The sequence below is a fragment of the Lytechinus pictus genome, chromosome 18, assembly GCF_037042905.1.
Source record: "Lytechinus pictus isolate F3 Inbred chromosome 18, Lp3.0, whole genome shotgun sequence".
NCBI lineage: Eukaryota > Metazoa > Echinodermata > Echinoidea > Temnopleuroida > Toxopneustidae > Lytechinus > Lytechinus pictus.
The window spans coordinates 14,361,381-14,382,817 of NC_087262.1; the positions used below are offsets into that span (position 1 = coordinate 14,361,381).

At 35.8% G+C, this 21,437-nt stretch overlaps 1 protein-coding gene across 1 annotated transcript; it reads left to right on the forward strand.

The window, feature by feature from the left end:
• Window positions 1-17,907: 17,907 nt before the first annotated feature.
• LOC129281288 (uncharacterized) lies at window positions 17,908-20,353 on the forward strand. The gene has a single exon (XM_064113332.1). It carries the CDS (start codon window positions 17,958-17,960, stop codon window positions 18,927-18,929), a length of 972 nt encoding a protein of 323 aa, XP_063969402.1. The 5' UTR covers window positions 17,908-17,957; the 3' UTR covers window positions 18,930-20,353.
• The last annotated feature ends 1,084 nt before the right edge of the window (window positions 20,354-21,437 follow it).

Consider the following 21,437-nt stretch of genomic DNA (forward strand, 5'->3'; position numbering starts at 1 on the left):
GTAGAGGGCAATTGAGTAAGGCATTAAACAAATTATGTACTGTTATCTTATAAATCTGATAAATGAAAATGCTATAACTTTATAAGCATATTCCGGGTAAGCATTTTTTTGTAAGAGTGTTTGCTGTCTATTTGTCTTGTTTTTACGCATGTTTGCCAAAGGGGTATTACATTCGTTTCTCTGCTCGTTCTCAGGCTCTCAGCACAATTTGATAGCAGTCCCAAATTATATGTTAGTGCGATGTAACTCTTTCCTGACAAAATTATCTGACATCCTCCCCCCTAAAAAATGGTCTTCACTAGTTGCGGTTACCAGATTTCTTGAATACGAATCAGCGGCTGCAGAACCACTGTACTTCACTATAGCTCTTTTCTAATCATGATTATGATACTGTATCTCACTAAAAATGAATAATAATAATAAAAAAAACTATACAATTTAAAAATGGCCCATCGGCATGGAAAGGGAGTACTTTATTTATTTTTTATTTTTCTTCTTCTTCTTCGTCTTCTTCTTCTTCCTCCTCCTAAGCTTCTCCTCTTTCTTCTTAGAACAATTAATTAAAAACTCTCAAGTTGGTCACTGTAATATATTAGTAAAGTGCATGTTATATTGTTTTATAATGAGTACGATGTGAAATTATGGTGTGCGTGGAAAGGCCTTGGAATGGTTCACGAGTTACCTAACTAACAGAAAACAATTTGTTTCAATAGAAGACCATAAATCTCAAATGAAAACTATTTCTTGCGGTGTACCGCAAGGATCACTCCTAGGCCCACTGCTTTTCTTGTTGTATATTAATGATTTAAATAATTCATCAAATGACTTATCATTTATTCTTTTCGCGGATGACTCGAACCTTTTTTTGTCACACCGTAACCCTAATTTACTACTTACCATTTTGAATAGGGAATTGCGGTCTGTTCAGACATGGATTCAAGCAAATAAGTTGTCACTCAATGTAAACAAAACAAATTTTATGCTTTTCAGTAACTCTGTGAATTCTTTGCCGGACCATGTAATTATAAACAATGTTAATTTGCAACAAGTTAATTCCACCAAATTTCTTGGTCTTTACATTGATCATGAATTATCATAGAAATGTCAAATTGATTATATATGTAAGTTATCTTCTCGTAACACTGGCATTTTGAATAAACTAAAATATTTTTTTCCTGATCACATTTTAAAAACCTTATATTCTACACTTGTTTTATCCCATATGAATTATGGAATATTGGCCTGGGGTAATTGCTATACAACCTTAATTAATAAAATATTCACGATACAAAAACGAGCAATTAGGGTGGTTAATCAAGTTGTGGTTTTTATTCCCATACAAACCCATTATTTTTCCAAAATAAAGTACTCAAAAGTTCTGATATATATGCATTTCAAGTTGGTATATTTATGTTTCAGCTTTCAAGAGGTGAATTGCCTGATACATTTGTTTCTATGTTTCAAAGGAACAATCTAATCCACACATATCCCACCCGGCTAAGTGACTCCTATTACCTTCCGCGTACTCGCACTCTCGATCCTTGCTCAAAGAACTATCGCATTTGAAGGGCCCATTTTTGGAACGATCTTCCCGATGATATGGTACATAGTGCCTCACTTAATATATTCAAACGTAAATTGAAAGCGATGCTTATCAATTCTTATAATTTCCCTTTGTAAACTTTTATATTCATGCACTTTGTTAATACGCTCTGGCCGAGTAATGAGTAATAAATAATTGTCATAGAGTGGCGGACTCTTTTTTATTTATTTATTTTTTTGTATTCCTTACACAATCGTCACATTTTTGGCATTACTTTGTTATAATCAATTTACTTATCTGTCCTCTCCTCATTAAGACCGATTTTTTTTTCTGGATCCTGCAGACTTAACAAGCCTTGCTTTTTTATGCAGGTTCCCTCATATTTCACTCTTTTAAATTGTCTTTAATTCCAAATCGCTATTTTCTTTAATTTGAATTAATTGTTATGCCTTGTCTGATTTGTATTCTCATAAGTTTTCTGATATTGTTTCATAATTTTGTTTGTACTTGTGAAATATGTGAAATAAAATCAAATCAAATCAAATCAAATACAATTATGTTAGCATGGTTTAATGTATTTTATGATTTTGCTTGAAAATATTATTGCGGTCTGGATCCGGACCAAAATAAAGATTCCCGGATATCATCCTTGTCACATTCTGGCCTACTGATATGTTTTGATATTATGCAGTAGGCCCCTAATTTCTAAGATGAATGCTAAACTCGCCTATTTAAATTTTAAACACGACCAAGAGGGGAGCCAAGAGTTAAAATCATGTGTAAAAATTATATTTCTATTAAATTTACGAATTAAAACATCAAAAGGTCTACACGTTTCTTCTATGATTTGAATATTAGATGACATGACCGCACAACGGACTTTATTGGGCCTTTATCATGCTTGAGACAGCGTATAAATAACTTCCGAAGAAGGCGACAGTGGTGGAAAATGGTGAGTTGTAAAGGGTGAAGCGAGACACGCAACGGATGAGGTTTGGGGTGAAAGGAAGGGAAAAGTTTGATTGGATTCCAAATGAGTTGATCACCAATTATCCATTCGAATTCATGACTGTCAGGACTAATTTGAAAATAAAACCATAATTGGTAAAATCATGTAAAGCCGTTTTCTCTATCATTATGTATTGGCCAAATTGTAAATGACTTCTAATCGCCAAATAGTCTGCAGAGAAGAGCCGCGCATGTAGGCTCCTGTGTTTTTTTTATAAAGTTTTGAAGCTAGTGAGTGTAAGCAAAGGCCAAGTTTACACTCCCAAAGACTGTTTTTCTATAATCAATTCATTTCAAAATATTTTTTCCCAAATTTGACTTTAAAATTGTAACCGATGATTATCGGACTGTAACACGCGATGATGATGATGGGGAAGATCGGAGGATGATGATGATGATGGTTATGATGATGATGATGATGATGGTGGTGGTGATGATGATGATGGTTATGATGATGATGATGATGGTTATGATGATGGTGGTGATGATGATGATGATGATGCTGATGATGATGATGATGATTGTGATGATGGTGATGATGATGATGATGATAATGATGATGGTGATGATGATGAAAATGAAAATGATGCTATAGGGGAGATAATAATGACCATGATGGCAGGGATTTGACAATGATGATGCAGCTCCTCACTTATTCAAAATTCCGTTAGCGATTTTAATTATTCGCTTGGTAATTTTATCCCCCAAATATTGGGGTTTGTCGGCCTTGACATTCTGAATCAGATGCCCTCAATGGATCTACCCTTTGCCAGTTGTCCTCATTTTGTTTGTAGCCAAATTTACAAAAATATTCCTTTTTCAGACGATTCTTATTATTTCTTATCACTCCCACGTGAAAACCCTAAAGCGTGTGAAAGATATTACTATCATTGTCAAACTAATTTATTTGCTACAGAAATGAAAACTATTGACAGACCCAATTTCTATTTCGCTTAGTAAAAGCTTCCTATCCTGACAGAATCTAATGCAGATCAGATGGTAGGGCGGACAGGGGAAGTGAAATGTACTGCCCCTATATACATCGTGGGCTTGTGTAAATATTTGAAGAAAAAGGAAATTATAGCCGGTGAAAGTGGGGCGACCCCCAAACATAATTATTTCCTTTTCTCTTCGATTAATGTCTGAGGGATGTTCCTTGGCAGACCGAATTCCATCATTCATCAAGGATGAAATGAGATAACAAACTGCAGCAGCTTCTATATGCATGTATATTCGAAATTACACACACTTAAAATGTTGGGCAACATGCTGTCAACTGCGTTGGGTAATATGTATGTTGGTGAAAAGTATAACTATATATATTCTGGGCAATTATTATCCAATTGAGCAAATTTATTCCCCAATTATTAGTTTTTATTACCCAATTTGGACAGATTTAAAACAAAAGTTGTGTGGACAGTATGTTGCCAAGTGATGGTTAAAAACGGGGCTCCTATTGCCCAACCTTCTTAAGAGTGCAAGTTTTGACATTAATCCAGATCGACAGTAAAAAGTATTATTAGTTTTTTATCTGTATTGATTTATGTTCTCAAAATCACAATAAAACAACACTTTTACACGGTAACATACATTGAAATATGAATAGTCATGAAAGACAGACATTGATATATACAAAGAAATAGCAAAGATAGACGGAAATAATGACATGGGAAAGACACCCAGTTCATCTTTAAGTCCATAAAAATCATCGTTCATCCATGGGGGGGGGGGTCCAAGGGGATTTTTTTATAAACTATTCGTGCTATTAAAACGGAACAAGTAATTGGAATCAGAAGTCTTGCTATCATTTTCAAAGAAAAAAGGAGGAAAATGATTCAGGGGTGAATGAGGAAAAGAAATCCAGTATCCAATCCAAAACCAAAACAAAACGAATCGTAAAAAAAGAATTGTCGACATTTAAATTTAGATTTACAAATTTTAAAAGATTAATTTTGATAAGTAAACATAATTCAATTTAAACTTTTAATTTAATTCATAAATCTAAATTCATGTTTCGACTGTGCCCTGTGAAAAGTTTCGAACGTGCTCAAAAATGTTTTTAGCATGTTCAAAACTTCTTTGCATGTAAATCAGAGTTTCGAGCGCTTCTGCGGGCAACTGCGTGTGAGTTACGTGCGAGATACTGTCAATGTGGGCGACCTGCGGCGCGGGCAACTTGCTGGTAGCAAAAATAGTTACCCGCAAGTCACACGCAAGGCTTGAACGGAACGATGTGACTGGGCCTTAATCTTTAAAATGATATATAATTTGTCAAACTTGATCAACAATAACTCACTCAAATATTTGATTGAATGTAGAGAAAGCAAAGCAAGAGCTTCGGAAAATAAGGAGAAAACAACATTTTGTGTTCAATCAAGCATGAGATGTGCACTCTGTGCAATTTAAATGAAACTTCCAAGCAGCCCTCAAAAACTTGTGTCAAAGAAACTCTTGTATCTTGTTTTCTATTCAACTTTACTTCTCAAAATGTTTACAGTATTTTTCTAAAGATAATTATATTATAATCATTTTAAAAAAAGACCAAAATTTTATCGCACAAAGGTTGGGGATGTTACCGAACCGAACCGTCCCAATCAAAGATTTTCTTTTATACGTCCACCAGATAAGACAAAAAATGTTCCACATATGCTCTAAATCAGTATTTTATCTGCCCTCGTTAAGTTGGCTGTCATCGCCATTATGGATTGAATAATTTTCTTAATTATGTCTTTGTGTTGAATTATTTTCTTAGTTACTTTTCGTTCACTTTTCACAAAACTGTTAGCTTCATAGATCATATTATTTTAAATCTATGGCTAGAAGATCATCATTACTGTATAATGTTTGTATTGTTTTGATTGTTTACGTTTTCTTTCCTATTTTTTGTTATTATTCGTTCTTGGCTTTTAATAAGTCAATGGGAAAGATTGTGTTTCTAAACATTTAACACAGCATTACGATACTATTGAATTTACACAACCTTTTGACATGGTATATAAATGATATTTACTGAATTATGAATAATGACTTTTTCAACAACAAAAAACCGACCACCTACATGTACGATCTACGATTAATTTTTAGGCCTATATACAATTCCAAAAAGGGCAAATGTGCTATAGTTTCACATTAATATTAACATTGTTCATGTTTTTGTTGCGAATAGTCACTTTAATTGTATCTTTTAACTATGAAAAAGCCTCGCTTTGCTCGCTCGCAATTTTGAAAGATCTATTGCGTTATTATCAAAGAAGTTTAAAAAATAACATTTGGTCGGAATGGCAAACAGAATTTCATATGCTACCTAGTATACGACATTGTACTTATTTCTCATATGTAAAACATGTGGTAAAGGGGATTAATTTTTACTAACTTGAATATCCCCGAACTTGACTCCCGGACTTGACTTAACGATAATTCTGCATTTCGAACCTGTCATTAACACGCCGGAACAAAATAAACAAAAAACAACGGTGATAGCGATTACATAACGTGTCTACCGTCTGCCCCAACAAATAGTAGTTTTCCCCGAGTTATTATTCATTTCCTGAGTCATAATTGTCAGTCGTTCTGAAGCTCGACAAACACCGACCAGAACAGCCCCCTTCTCCAAGCTTTTCGTATCTCACGCAGCCCGGATAATTTCAAATGAGTCATTGTTAGTTACTGACTTCCTATTTCACTTTCTCTCTCCCTCTCCCCATTTATCCCCATCACTCACTCTGTTTTTCTACCTTTCTACACCATCTCTCTCCGCTTCCCTCTCCTTCTCTCTCTCCCTCTCTCTGACTGTCCAAATTCTTTCTTGCGATAACTCATCCGCGAACTAAACGATTTGTCTCCTCAGTCAATCCGCGCACCTTCAGTTCGAACTAAAAAGCCTTCAGACTTTAACCAACTCAAAAGCTATTTAAGCCAAGACACACGGTGCTGGACATACAATAATTCTGGGATCACATTTGCCAATGATACTTTACTTTTAGAGAACCATCGCTGGCCAGAGACTTATTTCTTCCCTTCTTGTCACATGTTCGACACGAAATCATATTTTTTCATGGACTTCATGGAGCTTGTGATCGACAATGGACTTTTGGAAACGAGCAACGCCCTTGCGTGAGATATGCCTTACACGTAAGACTCCTCCGTTGGGTTATTAGTAGTGATTAACGTTAATGGATTCGCGCTGACACCTTGCAAATTGTGAACACATACGAGTTTCTGCTAATTACCTGTGGAAAGTCCTCGTGGAGAACCTATTGATGATAGTAGTTGCACTTTATTGGATGGTATACTATATTCGATAAAGTTTGGATCTTTTACTTAGTGTCCGTGACGGTGATAGAATAGAAAGATTTATAAAGTTTTCTATTTTGCCTGTTTGTCAAAGACTTTTTGTCATAAGCGTGGAGGAGTACTAAGATTTCGGATTATGACGAAGCGAGCATTTCATTGACTTTATTCCTTTTATGAATGTTGTTTGGCTGGATCGCCGGAGTCATTGCCGATGATCACTGATATATAAGGATAATTATTTATGATTCTTTTGTCATTCCATCATCGATCAAATTATTCTTTAAAAATGTGGTTGCTAGGGTGACGAGACATTTCAAATTGGAGGATATTTTTGTAAGCTCATCGTTGATTTGCACAAGTTTATATCTCAATATATTTATTGCTTTCGTGTTTAGCCGAGAGTCCTAATTGGCCGATTGACTGTTGATGCCAGAACTGGATCCTGGTTTCTTTTTTAATTCTTTCATATAGGTAAGAATAAATTATCATATGATGAAGAGGGGAGCATTTCACGAAATGAATAGAGATATTCATTGACTAATCGTATTTAGCTAATTGATTGTTTCGTGAAACGCTCCCTAGATCCTTAACTCTCAAAAAGTTTTGTGAAAGTTGTGCTTTTACAGGGAAGCATATAGGGAGACCGACCCCATAGTAAAAAAAACAATGAATGGACCCCCGCCCCATCCCCTCAAAAAAGAGAAAAAAGAGGAAGAAGGGGGAAGGGATAAGAATCATTAAAAGCAGCAAAGAGAGATATCTTGGTCATATAACTTCGTAGGCCCCTTCCACTGCCCCCACCCCCATAAAAATACCCTGACGTTGTCTCTTTAAAATACTAATTGTTTTTGAATTCATATAAGACTGGTTTGGGACAACTGCTTAAATAAAATTAGACGATTAATACCAAAATTTAATTCATGTTTCGGTGGTGATCTCGTCGGCATCCGTCAGTCAAGTGAGACAATGGTGCAGCGCGCTGTACCTGACCTGTCCGATGGAAATTGATTAGAGGCACAAATTATTGCATTCTGGAGTGGCAATCTCTCTTGTTCTAGCATTGCTAATATTTTATAGACATCATCAGGTTGTCAATTTATCTTAATTGTGACATTTTGTGTCTCCTCAAAGGCCAAGTTATCCTCTCTCAATAACCTCAAGGTAGCAAGTTGACTGAATACTTAGAATGAATTCAAACAATATGAACAAGCATATTAACTGATCATTAATCAAATCTGGATTTAAAAGTAAGAAGTTACGGCACATCGAGGTGGGGGACCCTCTTAAAAAGTGATATGCATTTAGAGAGATGATCTGAATGAGGGAACCTTTTGAAGCAACAAGAACGAGGCCTTACCAGGGACGAATTGCCCCCCCCCCAAAAAAAAAAAAGAGGGATAAGAGTTTGAAGTAACACTCTGGGTATTAACACCAACGGTATAATTCAACACCATGCAGTTTGGTGTTGCATATTCAACACCCGATGTTTGTTCAGTGTGGTATATACGATAAAGTCACGAGGGCTACTTATCGTCTGCAGATTCAATAAAGGAGGGTAAAGGGGGCATGGGGAAGGATAGGATTGATTGATTGATTGATTGATTGATTTTATTTGGCAAGTCACCATAACATATATACAGTAGCATTAAAACAACAGGCTTGCACAGGATGGCCCACGAAAGCTCGAAAGCTTATTTCCAGTGGGGTCCTCAATATACAGAATTAAGATAATAAAATGTTAAAATTATACTATTTACATATTAAAAATGAAGAAAGAAAAAATCAGAATTTACTATTACCAATAAATAAGATATACATGTATAGACAATAAATAAGATATATACAAGAATATAACGAAGAAGAAGAAGAAAAGAAGGAGAAGGAAGAGGAGGAACAAAAGAAGAGAGGGGACGAGGAGTAGAAGGAGACGGAAGAAACTGATAACGAAGGGAAATAAATAAGGAGAAGAACAACAGCATAAACGTGACGACAATAACAACAAGAAGAGGAGAATAGGAAGAAATAAAAGAAATAGAAAGAATAGAAGAAAGGACATATCGAAGCTTCAATCAAACTATGTAAAATACATAATAATACCTAGTAGAGAAGAGAAAAGAACTAGGTCAGTATTCAGGCTAAATCAACCGTACAACATATCATTTGCATCTTCTTTTTTACTCTCAAGTGAAAGATATTCTTTCAATTTCCTCTTAAAATGCAAAAAGTTTCCTATTTCCTTCATATCATTGGGAAGGGAATTCCAATGTTTTATAGCATTGTAATAAAATGAGTTACCAATACGACCTATCCTTTCTGGTAAGCAAAAATTGAAATGGCTGTTTCTTGTATTATAGTTATGTATTTCGGTAACTAGATTAAAGTTTGATCCAATGTAATGATTCGATCTATTGTGATAGATTTTATGCACGTGGTGCAGAATAAGCTGTTTTGATCTTTTGTTGACTTCAAGAAAACCTGCTCCAGAGAGTTCGGTGTAGCCAACATGGGTTCTGGGACCAGAACAGCTAATGAATCTAACCATTTTATTCTGTATAATTTTCAACTTCTTTTTATCGAGTTCGCTTATGCCACTAAACCAAGCAGGGTTGGCATAGTCAAATAAACTCTGAATAAGAGCAAAACAGAGAATACGCCTTGCTTTTTGATCCATACAACTTTGATACCTGTACAAAAATTTCAAACGGGCATTCGCCTTTTTTACGATTGATTATACTAAAGATGAAAATGAAAGGGAGCTAGTCAACTCAATGCCTAAATACTTTACAGATTCTTTCCTATGAATTATCTTATTATTGTATGATACTTCAAATTCAAATGAAGTTTTATGATTACTTTTAGAACAAAACAGAATGCTTTCGGTTTTGCCTAAGTGTAACGATAATCTATTATCAGTCATCCAATCGACACATGTAGACAGCTGTTCGCTAAGTTTTTCCTCAACAAATTTTGGGTTGGCATTTGAACAAAGTAGTACGCTATCATCTGCATACAATAATAATTTACGGTCAGCTTTTAAACAAATAGACATGTCATTGATATAAGTTGAAAATAGGATTGGGCCTAAAATACTTCCCTGTGGAACTCCACACGTTATAGGCATAATTTTGGAACAAATATCGCGAATAGCCACTACTTGATGTCGATTCGACAAGTAGGACTTGAACCATGCTACAGTAGCCTGGTTAAAACCCATTATTTGTAATTTTTTCAATAAGATGCCGTGATTAACTGTATCAAATGCTTTTTGAAGATCTAGGAGTACCATCCCAACGAATTGTCCCTTAGACATATTTGTTCTCAGATAATCAGTCAAGTGAATAAGGCATGTCTCAGTCGAATAGTCATGTCGAAAACCTGACTGATATTCGTAAATCATATCATTTTCTTTAAAATATTTTTCGATCTGAACACATACCGCCTTTTCTAGAATTTTGGATACTATGCTTAAAACACTGATAGGTCTATAGTTTTCAACAGCAGTTTTATCTTTCTTCTTATGAATAGGAGTTACTTTTGCAATTTTCATATCCTCTGGGAAAGTGCTAGTAAAGATAGATAGATTTATTAAGAAATTTAATGGTTACTGTACAAACTCTTTGCTCCTTCTTTTAGAAATTTAGCAGGTATCAAATCTAACCCAGTGCTTTTTGATACATTTAATTTACGCAACTCATTAAAAATGAATTGATCACTAACAGGTAATAATTCAAATTTATCTTGGCTTATACCTTTTTTTTCATAAAATTTACGAATGTTTTCACTGTCTGCACTGAAAATGTCTTTGCAAGATGGAAGTTTATCTACCAACGTAGCTGCGACATTTGTAAAATAGGAATTGAATTCATTGGAAATAGTTATCTTATCATGACATAATTCTCCGTCAATTGAAACGACTAATTCTTGGTCCTTTCCATTTTTCTTTTTTAATCCCAAACTTTTTAGATTCTGCCAAAGTCTTTTAGAATCATTTTTATTTTCTTTTATTTTATTTTGTAGGTATTCTAATTTGGCCTTTTTCACCTCTCTTCTTATGATTGTCTCAAAATAAAAATGAAATGATTATTTTAGCAGCAATTAAGGAGCTGACAGCAGGGTATTTATATTTAATCGTGGGTCTTATGATTAAGAGAGACATGAAATGGGGCCCGTAGTCACGTGATTTATACTGTGAGACAGTATGCAATGTGGAATGTATTAAAAATATATACACACTTGTATTCATGAGTCAAAAATTAAAATGGGGGCGAACACAGTAGCCTACGTGTTCGGGCTGCCGCAGTAAAATGGATTCCTATCTTAAGTGATATTTTGAAGAAAAAAAATTGAAGAAATTTGGCATGACGGCATGTGGATTTTGGAAAAGAGACGGGATACCCATCTCATTTTTCGTATTCGTGGGTGTGTGATAGCGATTTTGTTGCCATTGCATCGGAGACGGATTCTACAACATAGTAAATCTATTGAAAATGCCCGTCAGATCATAATGAACCGCTTCTAAAGAGGTCTTTGTCGAAAAATGGGAAACAGACCGTCCTAATTAAGGTTCGGAGCTGAAGAAAACTGCAGATAAGTTATGTCGTTTGTCCAGAGTCCAGGACGAGACTGCCGTTTTCATTCACCGATTTTCGACAAAGACTGCTTTGTTATGAAAGGTTTTTGACAATAGATTCTCAACGGTCCAGAAAGCGTCTGTGTATAGTGAGGCCGAAAACTACCTATTATCAAGAATACGTGAACATTTGTTTTTTGGGTCGTTATCTTTGTCTACACTCGTCACTACCAGGGAGGGTGTCTTGCGGGGGATGGCATTGAATGAATGAATGGATGGATGAATTGATAAATGAATTAATAAATGAATGAATTAATTAATGAATTAATTAATGAATTAATTAATTGAATAATGAAACAATGATACAAACAAGAAGGAGAAAAAATCCCTAATTTAATGAGGTATATATTCTTTTGTTATCCTTTAAGACAGTTAAACAGTTACTATGAAAAGTATCAATAAATTTGCTTGGTTTTAGTTTGAACATTCATCTAGATGCTATTCAGAAATTGCTCATCTTATGATAATCATGCATTTTAAAAAAATCCGAAGTAAGATAATGTATATCTGTACATTGAGGCTTTTTCATGAACTTCTCTCTCTCTCTGGTTCATCCTTCATTTAGACAGAGTCGGTAACAACACATAATTGTGATTACCAGTTTAACATAGCTGAAAACAATTTGTTAATGACACGAACTCTCACCTTTATTGTGATTCTCAGCTTTTTAAAGATATAAATTAGATCACAAATTTGTAAGTATATTAAAGATTGATCAGAAATTAAAAAAAAAGACATGCTTGGCAATGAAGACCATACATATGAAAATGTAAAAATGAGAATAAATACAATTCCTAGATTTTTTTTTAATTCAGAAACCAAGAATATCTGTTTAGTACTTGGTGCAGATTTAAACCATTTCATACTCCCCTGTATAAGTACGGCATTTAATAAGCTTTCAGATCTGACATGAAGTAAAATGTTTGATAAAAGTTTTTGGTAGCTGTCGTTTGTGGCTGTTGTTGAAGATAACTGTTTGTGACTGCACAACACAGGATGCAGAGTTCTGTACACGGGCAGCGCCAGGGTATACGGGAGGAAAGGGGGGGGGGGCTGTATGGGGGACCAGCTGACCCACGGGTAATTTTTAATGAATCTAAAAAAATAGGGGATTTTTGTTTTTACAAGCCAAATCTAATCTTTCTTCATACCGATTATCTTTTATTTCTTCTTTCTCCTTATTTATCATTTATATATATAAAATATGGCAGGGTTGATGGTCCCTTGCCACACCTGATAAGCCACCACTGGCTCTATATTAAAGAAAAGATGTTATTATCTTGACTAACTTGCCTTGTATCTTAAAGACTGATCACTTATCCTCAAGACATAACGTGGATGTGGGCGACCACACAGCACCCTTCATACCCTGGGAAATGCTTCAAGCAAACCCCAAACAAAATATTATGATGGAATAGCCTATAAAGGGGGTTGAACTCTTATCTGTGACGTCGTTTGAGAGAAGATATTTCTGTGGTGGTGGTGCTCTATTTAAAGATGTCTTTTGTGACGTCAGAGACAGTTTTAAATGACAGACGAAACCTTGATATTAATATCGCTATTCTCCTGGTTGCGAATGACGCGTCTGTTACTATGACTGAAGTAGTCAGATTAAGATCTATACCTGTGACTTAATTTGGTTCGCTACAAGTGAAACGTTTGGGCCGGTGCCATTCATAAAGTTCACTTCGTTTTTCTTGAATGACTATTTTGTGCATTGATATATGCTTTTCTTTTCATTTCGTTTGACGGTGTCATTTACGTTATGTTTTGATATGATGCCCGGGATTCTATTGAGCTGAATGAAGTGTCATTTTTCTTTCTAATAGGCCTATATTCAAGTTTATTTGTTTTTAATGTTTTTTTGCATCGATATAAGTCATATAATATATATATTCATTAACAAACAAAGTGTGTTTACCCTTTTGTTTTACATATAGATCATAGATTAAGTGCATACGGAAATTATTATTCCGAACAAAATTGATTTGTAAAGTAAAAATTCACAATCGTAACAATTTGCTGATTTGAGGACTGTCATCATACTAAGCAAGTTGCTTGAAATGGAAAACAAAAAATAACCAAAAAATATATATTACATGAAACTATGTTCATTCACTACGCCAAACTATGAGAGGAAATTGTTAAGAAAATATAAACAATGTGAAAATGAAGAGTGTGTCATCTTTGATACCTCATTTGCATGGTAAGCTCGTCCGTTTTTTGCAACTGAGATAAATTTTTAAGAACGCCATAACTTTATTGTGTATTTTCATCAAATTTTGATAAATATCGTAATTTTATGCTCATTTGATTTATTGGAGCTTTTAGTTATCGAAATTCTCTTGATGACTGGATGAAATTGACCTTCATGTCGGCACAATTATGAGGTTTAATTCTCAAGATGATGACTAATTTTCATGATGAAAATAAATATATTATCGGCATTTTATCTTAGTAAAAATATCATATACGTTGATGGAAATAATGTCATAATTCATTTCGTTCGCAATATCATGTATAGATCTAGCGCTCAGCTGTATGTTATTCAATCAAACAATAACAGATAATATTGAGATATTAAGATGTGTGGGGGTGTCGTGGTCTAGTGGTTACAACTCTCGTCTCTCAATCAGATGGACGTGGGTTCGAATTCCCAACCATGGAGTGTTTTCCTTTAGCAAGTATAATTTACCCAAATAGTGCTGCACTCAACCCAGGTGAGGGGAATGGGTACCCAGCAGGATTAATTTCTTGAAATGCACTGAGCACTGGAAGGCTGCTTGAGCTAAAGCTGGGTATAATGCGCATCGGAATAGATTATTTCTAGATAGATGGCGCAATATAAATGCCTAATTATTATTATTAGTAGTAGTAGTATCATTATTATTATTATTATTATTATTGTTGTTGTTATTATTATTATATATGTATGGGGTACGAGAGGGTCACTAAAGTTGTCAGTAAAATAATAAAGCTATGACATTACTAGCGTACAGACGGGGGGACTTAGAGCCACGCCCCCCCCCCCCCCCCGAAAAAAAAGTTCAATGACCAAGAAAAAAAAAGAAGGGAGAAAGAAAAGGGTGAAATGTGAGAATTGAGTCAAAATCTAACACAAAGTTAGATTTTTCATCTTAAAAACGTCAAACTTTTCGGTCGGTCGCTTCGCTCGCTGTGGAATTTTGATAAATATTTGCCCCCTCAGAATTTTTGGGCTCATAACGCCACTGATAAACAGCTAAATATCATGATGCCTGCGGTCATGGTAAGCGCAATTCTGTGCCACTCCCGTAATAATTAAAGGGACCCACGCCCAAGAAAAAAAGTGACCAACACCTTCGCATTTAGATCCAGGCTTCTCTCAACTTCTCTACTTGGTGATTGTTTTTGATCGAACAGTTGAGGGGCTGATCACGCTTCATCATCGGGCATATCCGGTACGAAATTCTAAATAAAGTTTCTTTGTAAAAAAAATCAGGCAAAATATTAATACCATTCGTGTGTTGAAATTAGTCATCTTGTTGAAACTGCCGACATTCTCAAATGTTCGTGTACGTGCTCTACAGAAGGATAAAAAAGTCATCTATTTAATTTGCCGAGGATCAATAAAATAACAGGGCACTTGCTCTATATTATGCAATTTTATTCCCACAAACATATTAAAAAGATCATTTGTTCCCTGACGTAACAACATTTTTAATTGTTTCATTAGAAAAGTATGAATGTGTCACGACTGAAAAGAAGCAACACAGGCCTAGTACACATTAAAACGTTTTCTATATGAATTGACCTGGTATTTTTTAAAGAAAATATATATATATTTTTTAAATAACAGCAATGTTAGATTTTATAATGTTCATTATCTTGATTGAAAAACATGAATACTTTGCAAAATAGTATTTGTTAGTTAGAAAGTATTGTGATATAAAACTATGAATATTTTATAGATTATAAAAAAATATTCACCAGTCTGTATATAGATAGAATATCATATAAAGACTCAATCAGAGAGAATAATCGGAACGTTGTATCATGGGTAATTGCATCCAGGCGCTATATGGGTAGTTAAGGTCTAGAACTAGCGCTATACAAAGGTAAGTGTGACATATCGGGTCTAATTTAAAGGGACGGTCCGGGCTGAAAATATTGATATCTAAATAAATAGAGCAAAATTTACAGAGCAAAATGCTGAAAATTTAATCAAAATCAAATTACAAATAAGGAAGTTATTGAATTTTAAAGTTTATCAGTATTTTGTGAAAACAGTTACATGCACATCGTCATGAATATTCATTAGGAGGGCTGATGATGTCACATCCCCACTTTCGTGTTTCTTATGTTATTACATGATATCATAAATGTTTTATTTTTTCATACATGTGTAAAATAATGATGTGTCTCCATTATGATGAAATAAGTTGCGGCAGTAAATAACTAATGCACTTAATCAGTTGTCAATCCAATTGTTTTAGTTCTTGGTAGAAAATTTTTGAATGAACCTTATTTCTTGTAATAAAATACAAAAGAACAAGTGGGGATATGAAATCATCCGCCCACCTAATGAATATTCATAAAGACATGCCTAGAACTGTTTCACCGGAATAATGCAAATCTTCGTTATTTGTTATCCGATTTTGATCAAATTTTCAGTATGTTGCTTTGTGAATTTTACTCTATTTATTGAGGTATAAATATATCCAGCCTGGACCATCTCTTTAAAGATCGAAATATATAGGAGCATACATTGATAAGTTTCTTAACTACATCGTGGAGAGAACGAAGGAACCCCCTAAATAGCGATTCTTTTAAATAGAGATGACATCACATAATATATGGAGATATACACATTGGCCCGTGTTCTAAAAGTCAGTTTAGTTTGAATTCGGGTCTAAAGTTGTGGTTTAACTATGGACAGCCAATTGTGCCATAAATGTTTAACAGTAGAGGTTCAATGTATCAGCTAATTTGACTCTTAAATCATTGTTAACAGTCTGGGAAAGATTAATGAGATAATTTTGTTCAACATTAAAAGAGTGAGGAAGAGCACATTAAACATAATATATGAGACATGCAATGCTTCCAATAATTTTGGCACAAAGTTCTACCATAGTCTAAATCAAACCCGACTTCAGCAAACGTGCCTTTCAATTGTTTTCACTGGATTGGTTTTTCCAAAAGTTACTTAAAATTTTGGCCGGAGCCGGGAAAGGGGGGGGGTAGTATAGAAAGAAAATATCATTAATGCAAAAATGACATGGTTTTGAGTACTCAAACACAAAATGCTCTTAACAAATAAGTCAAATTCCTTTCCTCAGAATTATTGATACATGGTTCTACATTATTTATTATTATTTTGCATGCTAATTACATCAAAGTAGGTTCAAGAGTTCACTTTGCCTAAATGCCAATTCTTCGTTGATAGTCTTCTTACAAACAGACAATAATATCACACGAACAAACCTGTATATACCGTTGCGTCACCGAGGCACAACCTGACTAATTTGTCCCGTCCGTTCACCCTGTAACCATAGCAACGGAACCCTCGAATTGACGCTTTTATGAAGCTATCTCCCCTAAACACTGTGAGCTGAATCTAGGCTAACCTCTCTTACAAGCGCGATGACTTTATTTGTCAAGGTGAATTATCTATCAAATGTGTTATCAAACAGTCGAAATACGCAATTCCTTCTCCTCATTGCTTCTTGAAGCGACATAAAAACGACAAGGTATCCTGGATCAGCCAGATTAAATCGCTATAGATTGTCCCCAAAGTCGCTGCGATGACAAGTTTTTATCTACCATTCGTTGACGAATATGACCTAAGCTTTCCAAAATATCCGAAGTTCAACAAAACCCACGTTAACTTGTTTCTTTACTCAGACGGAGCCAGACATTTGTTTAGGGGGGAAGGACGATCTAAATGTGACGTCATCATTTTTTCTGTCCATTAAGGATAGAATAGAAATGCACGAGATAGTTATCTGTTTTAAATACATTTCTTTAATCTTTATTCATTTCTTCTTGCCCATTCTCTCTGTTCTCCCTTTTTACCATTAAATCATGGGGGTTTCCCATGTCTCCAGTTGCGCACCGTGTCTTTGAGGAAACGAGAAGAGTCGGCCTACACTTTGCTCTTGATTAAAATGTTTTCATAATCATCTCGTTAACAGAGGTCTGCGTATTTCCTGAACGTAAATAGGCTTATATAAATATCTACGTAATGTAATTTATATTTTAATATTGGCACTTCGAATGAATACTTACAATAGGCCCCTACTAATTGATATTCTGGAAACGCACCTATCCATCCATATACTTAGCATGCTTAGTTGTTCGTAGAGGAGCTCAAGAGAAAGTCTATTGCCCTTGTTAATTGCGCTGTATCTTTAAACGCAATTTAAAGGAATGTACATTCACATTTGTATTTCATTCTTTCATTTCTTCAGACTCATTTGAGGATCAGCCTGAAACTTTTCTACCATGGCGCTTGCTGTAAACTCAAGGTTTCCTTCACGGCCGTCCTACTACACCGAAGAGAACCAGCCTGACGGCGACACCCGACCGTTTTCTTACCACAACCGTCCAGGTAATCCCAGAGTTCCTGCGGTCATACGCGACCAACCTTGCGTCGATTCAGACATATATTTCTCGAGTCCAAACGTACCCGGATACGGCGATGAGCGGCCTCCTCCTAGACCTCCACGCTCGCCAAAGTTCTCCAGGGTTGCTCCATCAAAACCGCCTCGAACACCACCAAGGTCTCCTTTAGCCGGAAGGGCACACTTGGCCTATACGCAATCTGATTCGGATTTACACAGTCATGTCGGTCTCCGAGTTCCTGGCCAACCAAGGACACCACCTCCGTTGACTCCACCACATGGATTTGGGTCTAAGCAGCACTTCTTTCCTTCTGATGAAAGACCACCGAGGTCGCCAAGGATTCCTCCTAGGAGTTTCCATCCTCCTGATGAAACTCCTGCTGTTCCTCCAAGATCCCCAAGGCTTCCTCCAAAGCCGATGAAGTTCTCACAACTGCCTCCTCCAGCACCTCAACCTCTTGCCGGCAGGTCCATCTTGAACCGATCGGACAGGTCGGAGCGCGCCATCTCACATGACCCAAGAACCGACGTCAAGAAGATGACACGACAGACAAGTGCGGATACTGTTCGGATCGCTGCACAGACCGAGAGAGAACTCCTCAGGTCAGCACCTCCACCTCCTAAACCTACCCCGCCAATCTTAGAGCAACCGAAGTCATCCAGAATACCGACCAACGAAGTGCAGAATGGAGGAAAAGGTGGCAAGGGGCCGAAATCAAATAAGAACAATGCGGGTGATCGGGAAGCGTTTCAGATGGAAAAACCGAAAGAGAAGAAAGGCTGTTGTCATCAGTGCGCGAAAATTTGTGTTAACGATATTTCAGAATTCCTGATAGAACTATGTCTCGATTGAAGATTTCGTATTCGAAGGCACTCAATAATTAGGATGGAAAATAACTGTTTCCAGTCAGGTATACCCGAATCGCTAAGTTTTTTCTAAGAGCGCGCTTGGTATCAAAGCACAAACCATGGATGGCCATTTTCTTACTCAGATGATTTTGTTTGGGATTGGAAATGGATTGATGGCGATATGTTGATGGTCTGTGGATACTATGTACAAGAACGAATGAACTAATGACATGGCCTATATTGCATATTGTGGTTGTAACGATGAAAATGTTGTTGTTGACTGTCAGAAATAGTTTTGTAGATATTGACTGTGGAAATTCGATCCTTATCATTTACCAGCATGATCTGGAATCAGGATGTATAACTCTTATATATAAAACGAATATGAAAGCTATAAATCGGTTGTGTACATGGGTTTAATTAACAAGACATAATAGACTGCCAAGGCTGTCATCATCGACTAAGCTGACAACAAATTTTTTTTTTTATTCTTGATGCTTTTTTGCAACATTTACAACGAAACCGATTAAGACCAATCAACGCAATTCTTTGTAGGTCCATTGACATCGGTCAGTTTTTAGTCTGTTTCGCTGATGTGAATGTAGAAAAAAAAATCAAAGTGGATCAGTTTTGAAATCTATTATTATGAACTCTTGGCCCCCGATTCTGTAGCTTCCAATAATAATGCATGACAAAAACTGATGGAATAGCTGGAGAAAACGTTTAATGACAGGTAACCTTCAGCCTTCAAAAGTTGGTTTTAATGGGTTTTACAGGAGGATCGAACCATTTTCTTTTGCTTCTGTTTAAAGACAAGATTATTGCTGTAATGTTAGCATAACTACCACGATGTCATAGCCTAGGAACATAACAAAGGGTGACGGTTTGCGGTATATCGGGTAAGGTAGATGATACGGAAGTAAGTTGTGCTGTCGATTAAGTCATATTGACTCAGATATTTTGCGATTGGCCGTGGTTAGGATCTGTCGACGACTATATCCAGTTTCTTCGCTCAGCATAAGTAGTGTATCAGGATTAATCATGAATGAATGTTCTAAGGTTTGTGCCACATGCACTGGCGCACCGAGGATTCGGGGTGCGGCTGGGGGCGGCTGATGCCCCTTCAAAGATAATGAAAGATATTATATATTTTGGTTTAACTAATAGTGATGGGGTTTTCAACATCAACACCGGAAATGAAAAACAAAAGTTTATAAAAAGCAAAGCATTTGGTTTACATACTACTTTGTTAAATTCTTCTATATTAGTGATAACTTATCAAGTAGATCCATTGATATTCCGTGATGAAATGCTAACCGCAACACCAATTATGCTGGTGCTCTTTTTCTCTCGACTTACACCCTAATTGAATTGAATTTATTAGCATCCGCAATGCAGAAATAATAATAAATGTGACGATGAAGTTGATGACATGTCAGTTTGTAAGCTTCCGCATCTTCATGAAAGGGTGAGGAAGTCTTTTATCGTTGATGTATTGTTATGAGAACAGGGGAGAGGGGGAGAGCGAGCTAGAGGGGGAGATCTAGTGGGGGCAGGCGGGGACGAAGGAGAGAGATGAAGCTTCAATATCTCTTGTTTTAGCGATAGTAAAGCCACAATTTAATCCATAATCTTATCAAAGAAATCTAATAGATCTCTGAATCTTCAGTGGCTTTACAAGTGGACCCCACGGAGCTATTAGATAATATGATTTCCAAGAGAAAAAAATATTGTGGTTATGGCTTTGCTACTCAACCAGAAATGTTGGCAACTGTGTTTAGGAACAAGGCAATTCTTAGACAGTTTATGGAAAATTTTGAAGAGTTTAAAAAACTTTCTTTTAAAGATTTCATATAGCTTCTATTATCTCAGCATCTTTATTGGTTAAGAGGTGGATTCGCAGTAGGGCATCTAAATTTCATTTTCATATTAAGCATTCAATTGTGGTCATGATGTTTTCTGGAAGTGCGACATTGGAAAATATGATAAGTGTAATATGATGCTTTGACTACGATTCTAACAATCCATGCAATTTATTTTTTGTTTCTTTGTTCATTTCTTGGAAGACAATTTTCCTCTGATAATGATTAGTCTAATTGACACTTAATGCTTACAGTCACTGTCACACCAACAAAATAGTTTCCAAACCGACCGATCGTACGTCTTTGGTGATAACGTAATAGCTTTGATCGGTCTAGAGTTGATATCGTTGTGTGACTGTACATAGCATAAACTCTGTGATTGATCAGTATTTGGGATGCAAGGCAAAGAACATTATTTGGTTTTCATTTTCAGGTATTAAATTGGATATGAAAATGTAAACCAGTGAACAGACAATCACTAAAAAAACTTCTCATGTGACTACTGTATGCCTACAATCAGTCAACAGATTGCCAAGAATTCAAGATGGCGTCTATTTTGAGCTCAGTGTTAAAGGAGAATGAAGCCGGCCTTGAAACTAATCAAATTCATATAACAGAGAAAAGCCAAAGAAACAGATAAATAAAAAATT